This window comes from Macadamia integrifolia, chromosome 4 (genome assembly GCF_013358625.1).
Source record: "Macadamia integrifolia cultivar HAES 741 chromosome 4, SCU_Mint_v3, whole genome shotgun sequence".
In the NCBI taxonomy this organism is placed as follows: Eukaryota; Viridiplantae; Streptophyta; class Magnoliopsida; order Proteales; family Proteaceae; genus Macadamia; species Macadamia integrifolia.
Window position 1 is genome coordinate 28,005,977 of NC_056560.1, and position 10,031 is coordinate 28,016,007.

Below are 10,031 nucleotides of genomic sequence, written 5' to 3' on the forward strand. Positions count from 1 at the left end.
AGTTTTTCCACATGTTAAGTTTCAATCTAATAGTTTGTCAAATAGTGAAAATCCTTGACCATGAGAATGCGCAATAGTGATTAGACACAATAGCATACATGGAGGGGAACACTATATGGTTGAATTTGAGTAAAATTTGAGGAGTGACCTATCTAGACCATCCACTTGTGTATCCAATGGTTAAAATTGCTAAATCATATTTTCATGTAAGATAAGCTTAGGTGGGCCACTAAGATAAGCTTATGCCTGTAAAAGTCAAACATTATTGTTCATTCTTTTTCAGTTCTTCAGCTACCAAGTCAAGGTTTAAAAACTCTGAATCAAGTATGGGATCAGTCTCTATCAATTCTGATTCAAATCGTTTCGAAATCGATTAGATTCAGATGGAATCTGCCAGGCTCAACCGAACCCGGCCTAACTTGGTTGGACTTGATACACAGAGAATCGGTGTTGATCAGAATATCGACCCGGTCTTGGTTTTAAATCTTGCACCAACATCAATGGGCAAAGAAGGCTTTTTAGACCGTAAGAAGTGCTTGCAAGGGAGCCATAGACTTCCCCCAGAGAAGGTTTCAAACTTGAGGGGCCTTTTTTTTTCCTTTCCCCTGATACTCAGGCCATGGAACTGCTTGCTATAAAATAGTTAGTTAGCTTGCTGCTCTCAAGAAAAGAAGAAAAAAGAATAAAAAGTCTAGTTAGCCACCCCACCCAAAAAAAATTAAAATATAAAAGAGGGGATACCTAAATGACCCCTAATTACCTACCACCAAAATCATTCAAATGAATGCCTCTCTCTCTTTTGAACCTGGGTTTAGAGTCTTATATTTTATATGCACACACACAAGGCCGTGACAATATTGATAGTGAGATTGCATTTGATCTCTCGTTGGAGTAAGAAATATAAATGAACAAAGAAACAGAAGGAGACTCATTTCTGGCTTATTCAGTTTTTCTATCCGTACAATAAGGAATATCAGCTCTTTAAGATTTCTGGGTTTGTTGGAGACTCTAGATTTTAGTGGGTTGTGCCCTTTTGGGTGGTCTAATGGAGAAAGTTGATCATTGTAGAATCACTGGCCTTCCCATTAGCAGAAGTTCTCCAATTTGGAGAAATAATTTAGCCGAAATATTTTCGAAATCTAGTCATGAAGATGATGATGAAGCTTTAAAATGGACTGCCCTTCAGAAGCTGCCCACTTACAATCGCATGAGGAAAGGTATATTGACTGGAGTAGAGGGCAAGACCAAGGAAGTTGACATTAAGGGTCTGGGGTTACAAGAAAGGAAGGTTGTGCTGGACAGGTTGGTCAAAGTTGCAGAGGAGGACAATGAGAAGTTCTTGTTGAAACTAAAGAACCGCATTGCTCAGTAAGAGTCCCTTTCATGTTCTTCTTCTTCATCTGCAATTAATAAGAATCTTAAAATATGCATGTCCTGAATCTGCAGTCTGGATTTTCCTCTTGATGTATCTGTATACCTCTGTTTTTAAACAGAGTTGGAATTGAAATTCCCACGATTGAAGTTCATTTCGAGCATTTATATATTGAGGCAGAAGCTTATGTAGGAAGTAGAGCCGTGCCTACACTTCCCAACTTCTCTCTAAATATGCTAGAGGTAACCCATCTGTGAATCATCATTTGAGTTCCAATTCCACAATCTTGTTTTTATCTTGAACAATTACAAGTACAAAGTTGTTCATCATTCTGTTTTGAAGGGGTTCTTGAACTGGCTTCATATTCTCCCCAGTAGAAAGATGTCACTGCCAATCCTTCAAGATGTTAGTGGAATAATTAAGCCAAGCAGGTGAGAAGACAAACCCTGAAACATAACTTGAAGTTTAGTTGGTTTTGGGTTTATTAAACTAGTTAGACTCCATGCCTAATCTATATGTCATTGGTTGACCTTTTTTTTGCAGGATGACATTGCTTTTAGGTCCCCCAGGTTCTGGAAAAACCACACTATTGTTAGCTTTGGCAGGAAAGCTTGATCCAGAACTGAAAGTAATATTTCCTGGTTGACTACTTGTTCTTATGTAGATTTTTGGCAAAACATCATAACATCTGATACTCATATGAGTACCAATTTTTCTTCAGTTTTCAGGGAGAGTAACTTACAACGGTCATGAAATGGATGAGTTTGTCCCACAGAGGGCAGCAGCTTATGTTGGTCAACATGATCTCCACATAGGAGAAATGACAGTCAGAGAAACCTTGGCCTTTTCTGCCAGATGTCAAGGGGTCGGGAGTAGTTACGGTATGTTAAATATGATGAATTGAGTTTTAATTGAGAGAAATTAATCTTAGGAGTTATAATGAGTCTTAATAAATTCTTAAATTATGAAAATTTGTAGAGATGTTGGCAGAGCTATCAAGAAGAGAAAAGGAAGCAAACATCATGCCAGATCCTGATATTGATATTTACATGAAGGTGAGAAAGGAAATAGTTTGCAATAAGCAATTCAGGACAGAGTAAATTCAATCGATTATATCAGATTTTGCCAGTCTAGCTGGATCTATCCTCCTCAATTCAAGAACCCAAACATATTCTTGAATCAAGTGCAGTTCTCATTGGTCCATGGATTCATTAAGATGGTTTCTGATTGATGCTGAAACTTTCGAGAAAATATTCAATCGAGTATATCCAGTTTTGCAAGTTGAGCTAGATATCTATCCTTCTCATGAAGACAAGTTCTTCATATTTAGTACCCAAACAGGTTCTTGAATCAACTGTGGTTCTCATTGATCCGTGGATTCATTAAGTAGGTTTCTGTTCCAAGTATAAAATATTTCCTTTAAATTCCGCAGTGGCAACACTCCACCTTTTACTCAGAAAAGAGAAGGTTTAAAACACATGCTTGCTATTTCTCCTAGTGTTTTGGGAATACTATCTTAAAATTTGACTAACTAGTCAACCCAGTAATTGAGATTTCTGGTTTCCAAATTTGCAGGCAGCTGCATTAGAAGGGCAGGAGGCCAGTGTAGTTACAGAATACATTCTTAAGGTATCACCATTATAAAGCTTTCTATGGGTAAGGAAGCGATTTTGAAAAATAGCCTAATAAACCCTAAACATTTTCCATTCTGCTTCACTTCAAATTTCAAGATCTTGGGACTCGAGGCTTGTGCTGATACCTTGGTTGGAGATGAAATGCTGCGAGGTATCTCTGGAGGCCAAAGAAAACGACTTACAACAGGTAGCATAACTCACTGAGTTGCTGTTCTCTAGTACCCAAATGGATCTTTTTTCACCCCCAAAAACAGGAACTAATTCTTCTAAAAAATAATGACTACATGATGTAGGTGAGATGCTGGTTGGACCTGCAAGGGCACTTTTCATGGATGAAATATCAACTGGTTTGGACAGTTCAACGACCTTCCAGATTGTGAATTCACTGAGGCAGTTCATCCACATTCTAAAAGGAACCGCCCTTATTTCTCTCCTCCAGCCAGCGCCAGAGACTTATGAGCTTTTTGATGACCTAATTCTCCTATCAGATGGACAGATAGTGTACCACGGTCCCCGTGAACATGCGCTTGAGTTCTTTGAGTCAATGGGCTTCAAATGTCCTGAGAGGAAGGGGGTCGCCGACTTCTTGCAAGAAGTTAGACTAGCTTTGAAACCCTTTTCCTTATCCCTTTTATTCTCCTCTCCAAAATGAGACTGACAATTTCATGGATTTGATAGGTGACATCGAGGAAAGATCAGAAACAGTACTGGGCACGTAAAAATGAACCCTACAGATTCATCCCTTCCAATGAATTCGCAGAGGCATTCCACTCATTCCATATTGGTCAGAACCTAGGAAATGAACTGGCCACTGCATTTGACAAGATCAAGAGCCATCCTGCTGCTTTAACAACTAAGAAGTATGGTGTCAGCAAGAAGGAGCTGCTGAAAGCTTGCATCTCCAGAGAACTCTTGCTGATGAAGAGAAATTCATTCGTCTACATTTTCAAGATGATGCAAGTGGGTAACAGATTTCAATAAATACTTCTGAATATTCTACTCATGTCAATATTCAATTGTTCTCTCTGTTTTCAGCTTACTCTTACAGCATGCATAACAATGACACTCTTCCTACGTACTGAGATGCACAGAGATTCAGTAACAGATGGTGGGGTTTTTTTGGGTTCTCTGTTCTTCTCTCTTATTGTGATTATGTTCAATGGATTCTCCGAGATTTCCATGACCATCATGAAGCTTCCTGTATTTTATAAGCAAAGAGACATCCTTTTCTTTCCTTCATGGGCATACTCACTACCAACATGGATACTAAAGATCCCAATCACACTTTCTGAAGTTGCCATTTGGGTGTTCATGACCTACTATGTCATAGGTTATGACCCAAATATCGGCAGGTAAATACCAACTGGAAGACTAGTGTCCCTGATGGCAGTCTTATTTGACTTTGTTTTCAATATGTAGTTCAAGGCAATAACAAAAGAGAATTTTTCTTAATGCAGGCTTTTCAAACAATACCTTTTACTCGTATGTGTTAGCCAAATGGCATCTGGATTGTTTCGAGTCATTGCAGCATTGGGGAGGAATACCGTCCTTGCCCACACAGTTGGGTCCTTTGTGCTACTTGCAATCATGGTTATGGGTGGATTTATCTTGCCAAAAGGTATCCTCTGAAGTTAAATACAGAGATTTCATCATACTCTTGTCAATTCTTGTTTTAAGTTTTAACTTCGTGAGCAGCTAAGAGCCTACCTTCTTTGCCACAGATGATGTAAAGAAATGGTGGATATGGGGTTACTGGATATCTCCTCTGATGTATGGGCAAAATGCAATAGTAGTGAATGAATTCCTTGGGAAAAGTTGGAGACATGTAAGAATCCTTTTTTGACTGAGATGTGAAAGTTATATTTTCCTTTTCTTTAACTGGTTTGAACTTCAAAGCAAGGATAAGGCTATGGTTCAATAATGTTTGAATTCTATTTCTTTGTTTTAGGTTCAATCAAATTCTCGTGAGCCCCTGGGTGTGGTTGTTTTGAAGTCTCGTGGGTTCCTCCCTGACGCATACTGGTATTGGATTGGGGTTGGGGCATTGATTGGCTATATATTTCTATTCAATACCCTTTTCACTTTGTCTCTCTCTTATCTCAATCGTAAGTATACTTTAGCTAAATTTTTAAACATTCAACCATAAGTCATCGTGTTCCACTAATTGAATAAGTTCACTGCAGCATTTGGGAAACCTCAGGCAGTAATATCTAGTGAGATCTTGATGACCAAACATGCGGAGAAAAATGGGAAATTTATTGAGCTATCATCCAAGGAAAAGAGCTTTGTGGTTCAGAAATCATCCAAAGGTGATTAAGCTTAATGGATTTCCTATTCAGTTTCTACTTCAATCTTGCTGGTGTGACTTAAATCTATTTGGCTTGAATGCAGAAGAAAGAAGTGAGAAAATTTCGAGCACAACCCTTCGGGTGCTCCTCAATGAAGAGAAAAATGGGAAACGAGGGATGGTTCTTCCATTTCAACCTCTTTCCATCACCTTTGATGAAGTCAAATACTCTATAGATATGCCACAGGTAGCCTCAAGTAATAAATAATTATATCGGGCAAGGCAATTTCTTTCTTCATAGCCTAATCTGCTGTGATCATAATTGCTTGCAAAACTAAATATGTAGGAAATGAAAGAACAAGGTGTTCAAGAAGACCGATTGGAGCTTCTCAAGGGTGTAAGCGGAGCCTTTAGGCCAGGAGTCCTTACAGCTCTAATGGGCGTTAGTGGCGCCGGTAAGACCACTATGATGGATGTGCTATCTGGAAGGAAAACAGGTGGATACATTGAGGGAAGCATAACCATTTCTGGGTACCCAAAGAAGCAGGAAACATTTGCTCGTATATCAGGATATTGTGAACAGAATGACATCCACTCTCCTCATGTTACGGTCTATGAATCCCTACTATATTCTGCTTGGCTTCGGTTATCCCCTGAAGTCAATTCTGCCACAAGAAAGGTTGATGAATCTGAGATTTTTAATCCATTTGTTATGCCTTGGACTGGTTACATGCATAGTTTTAAAAACCAGACTAGTGGTTGAACCAGAAAATCAGAACTGCCCTCTTTTCTGGACTGATTTCCATTAAGGACCGCCAAAACCAGACAAAAAACCAAGCTGTTTTTGAAAACCATCTGGTATAATTCAGTAGTTTTCATTTTCAACAACAACAACAATGCTTAGCCTTATCCATAGTTGCCAAGGCGTCGCCTATGCGTCCAGGCAGTTTGCCTGGGGCCTAGGCGACAGTTGCCTTGTTGCACTGCATGTCGCCTTGTGTTTCGGCATTTATTTATGCCAAATATCATTCAAGTAAATGTATTTGATTTACTTAAGATATTATTCATAAATAAGCAAATACCCCCTATTTGAATCCAATAAAAATAGTTTAAAAATCAAATTCCAAAAGGATAAAAAGTCAACCCCCCAGTGCAAGAACAAAAACTGAATTTTGGTTATAGGGACGATTTTCAACTTTTAAATGCTGGGGTTTTTCTCAATTATGAAAATTTTATAAATTCTATCATAAAACATTGCTAAAAACCAAAAGTCCGGTAAAATAATATTTTGTTTTGATATTTATAAAATTATTTTCATTCAGGCGATTTTAACAGTATTCGCGAACTTAAAAATAAGTTTGACTGAATCATAATTTTGTCATTGCAACTCAGATTTAAGTAATCTTAGACTTGTTAGAAAGTTGGTTTTATGTTATAACTAATACAAAAGTCTCATATAAAAATAAAATCATTTGACCAGTCAAACTTATTATAGAATAAGAGCATTTCTCTAAATGTTGATTTTTTATAACTTAATATGAATTAATGTTAATTTTTTATGATTTGATGTGGCTAAATGTTGATTTTTAATGACTTGATGTGGCTTAATCTTGATTTTTTATGATACAAGGTATATATAACTTACTAAATAATGTTAGAAAATAGGAAAAATAAAAAATAACCCTTGTTCGCCTTAAGGCGGGCGCCTTCTCGCCTAAACGCTTAGACAACCCTCCACCGCCTTGGTTCGTCTTGGCGTCGTGACAACTATGGCCTTTTCCCAACTAAATGGGGTCGGCTACATGAATCAGCAAGAAATAAAAAAAAATTTTGGGACATCCCACTCGCGAACAATCGGCAACTTCGATCCTAGCCCTCTAGGCAGCTCTGCTAGATGCCAAATTAGGGTGACAACTTAACTTTTACATGTCTCTTCTAACTAACTCATCAATGGTCATTTTTGGCCTGCCCCTAGCCCTTTTAGCTCCATTCATCTACATCTGGTCACTCCTTCGTACTGGCCCTAGCCCTTTTAGCTCCATTCATCTACATCTGGTCACTCCTTCGTACTGGGGCATCCAAGGGCCTCTTTTGGACATGCCCAAACCATCATAACTGACATTCTCTAAGCTTATCCTCAATTGGTGCAAAGTAGTTTTCATCTTCTTATTTTATTTTTTGGATTTTAGTATTTGGTTGACAGTTCTTTTAGTCAAAACCTGTCTCAACCAGAACCGGGCAGCTTTTTGGATCGCTGTTTGGTTTGGTTTTGAAAACTGTGCTTGCTTGTTCCTTGATGGTAAAACTAACTGGTGATTGCAGATGTTCATCGAGGAGGTCATGGAACTTGTGGAGTTGACCATATTGAGGGATGCACTAGTTGGGTTACCAGGGGTGGATGGTCTCTCAACAGAGCAGCGGAAGAGGCTGACCATTGCGGTTGAGCTTGTTGCAAACCCTTCGATAATATTTATGGACGAGCCAACATCTGGGCTTGATGCAAGGGCGGCAGCAATAGTTATGAGAACAGTGAGGAATACAGTGGACACTGGACGAACTGTCGTGTGCACTATCCACCAGCCAAGCATCGATATATTTGAGGCTTTTGATGAGGTGAGAAATGTTTGGGACTAAAGAACAATTAATGTCATTGTTTTCTCGATATTTACTAGTCAATTAAACCTTCAATTTTGGACAACAGCTATTTCTAATGAAGCAAGGAGGAGAAGCAATATATGTGGGTTCATTAGGGAGACACTCTTGTGACCTGATCAATTACTTCGAGGTGAGCCATAAGACAGAAACTAAAAATAAGAAACTATAATTTAACCTTCCTATCTCACAATTTTCATAAATAAATTTTGCTTCAAGGCAATTGAAGGGATCAATAAAATAAAAGAAGGTCATAATCCAGCCACATGGATGATGGAGGTGACATCAGCTGGCCAGGAAGCAATTTTGGGGGTCAACTTCACCGACATATATAAGAATTCAGAACTATATAGGTGAGATTTAACAGTAAATTTTCATCTGATGTGCCTAAGCTAACACTCAATTTGTGGTTCCTGTTCTCAATCGCCTGTGGTGAATCATTCAGGGGAAACAAAGCACTGATCATGGAACTAAGTAAACCTACGCCTGGCTCAAAAGACCTCAATTTCCCTACAAAATATTCCCAGTCTCTCTTGACCCAGTGCCTGGCTTGCTTGTGGAAACAGAATTGGTCATATTGGCGAAACCCAGCTTACACAGCTTCAAGGCTCTTTTACACAACTTTTGTAGCTCTAATGTTTGGAACAATATTTTGGGATATTGAATCTAAAAGGTATTTCAATCTTAAAAATAACTAACATTTATGATTTTCTCCTCTTGTTGTCCCTCACTAATTTGATTTGAATGTTGACACTGCAGAGCAAATCAACAGAATCTCTTCAGCGCAATGGGTTCCATGTATGCTGCTGTTCTCTTCCTCGGGATACAAAATGCCTCTGCTGTCCAGCCAGTAGTGGCTATTGAAAGGGCAGTTTTTTATAGAGAGAGGGCTGCTGGAATGTATTCAGCTTTGCCATATGCTTTTGGACAAGTAATTATGTTTGTTTTAGTAACATTTATAAGATGTAGTTAACTAAATAAATTACTGCTTTAGTTGTCTAAATGTTTCTCACCAAATAACCTTGCTTGTAATGCAGGTTATAATTGAACTTCCATATGTCCTCATACAGGCTTTAATATATGGGGTTATAGTATATGCTATGATTGGAGCCCAATGGACGGTTGCAAAGTTTCTTTGGTATCTCTACTTCATGTACTTTACATTATTATACTTTACCTTTTATGGTATGATGACAGTGGCCATGACTCCCAATCAAAATATTGCTGCCATAGTTTCTGCAGCATTCTATTCAATATGGAACCTCTTCTCTGGATTTATAATTCCACGAACAGTAAGTTCCTAAGATCTTTATCCATTCTATATAGTGTAAGTTAAAATCTTCTTTGTTTTCTAACATTTAGGTTCATTACAGAGGATTCCTGTCTGGTGGAGATGGTACTACTGGATTTGCCCTGTATCTTGGACCATGTATGGGTTGCTTGTGGCACAATTTGGAGATATAAAAGAAAAGCTTGAATCAGGAGAGACAGTGAAAGATTTTGTGCAGGACTATTTTGGGTACAAGCATGATTTTCTAGGAGTGGTTGCAATTGTGATTGTTGGGTTTGCTGTGTTCTTTGCATTCATATTTGCGTTTGCAATAAAGATATTAAATTTCCAAAGAAGATAAGAAGATTCTACAGTGTCCTATAGGGGAGCTAAATCAAGCATCCAGAAAATCATTTATCCATGTACACTGCATAGTTTGAGGTTCTAATGTTTTACATGTAGGAAACAATTTATTCTTTCTAGATCCAAAATTTATTTATTATGGCACAGTTTATCGCATGCCATCTGTACACAATTTCCTCAATTCTGAATGAACTGCCTTGGTCAAACAACCACATATCTCCGGAATCTATTTCATCTTTTCCCCTTACAGATACAAGAAGAAAACTAGAGGTTTCAAGCAATAAACCTATCAGAATTTCAGTTATTGCCAGTGCTGATATCTCCACAAAGGGAGGTGTGGGATTTCTTGCTTGAGCACATAGAAGTGGATGGTTAATAGTCATCGATCATGTTGCCGATCAGTTCTACTAGCTGCAATAGTGTGTATTGCACTGATTTTGTCAATGGCTTAGC

The 10,031-nt window shown here is 38.3% G+C and overlaps 1 protein-coding gene across 1 annotated transcript; it reads left to right on the forward strand.

Annotated features, from left to right (window-relative positions):
• Positions 1 to 855: 855 nt before the first annotated feature.
• Positions 856 to 9,787, forward strand: LOC122077057 (pleiotropic drug resistance protein 1-like). The gene is made up of 24 exons (XM_042642822.1): positions 856 to 1,368; positions 1,494 to 1,614; positions 1,715 to 1,803; positions 1,916 to 2,000; positions 2,094 to 2,253; positions 2,351 to 2,427; positions 2,948 to 3,001; positions 3,103 to 3,193; positions 3,300 to 3,601; positions 3,685 to 3,966; positions 4,042 to 4,358; positions 4,464 to 4,624; positions 4,728 to 4,831; positions 4,955 to 5,111; positions 5,190 to 5,315; positions 5,398 to 5,540; positions 5,640 to 5,972; positions 7,616 to 7,906; positions 7,995 to 8,078; positions 8,165 to 8,298; positions 8,391 to 8,618; positions 8,705 to 8,876; positions 8,983 to 9,237; positions 9,319 to 9,787. The coding sequence occupies exons 1-24, from the start codon at positions 1,046 to 1,048 to the stop codon at positions 9,574 to 9,576; spliced, it is 4,347 nt and encodes a 1,448-aa protein (XP_042498756.1). The 5' UTR covers positions 856 to 1,045; the 3' UTR covers positions 9,577 to 9,787.
• Positions 9,788 to 10,031: the final 244 nt, after the last annotated feature.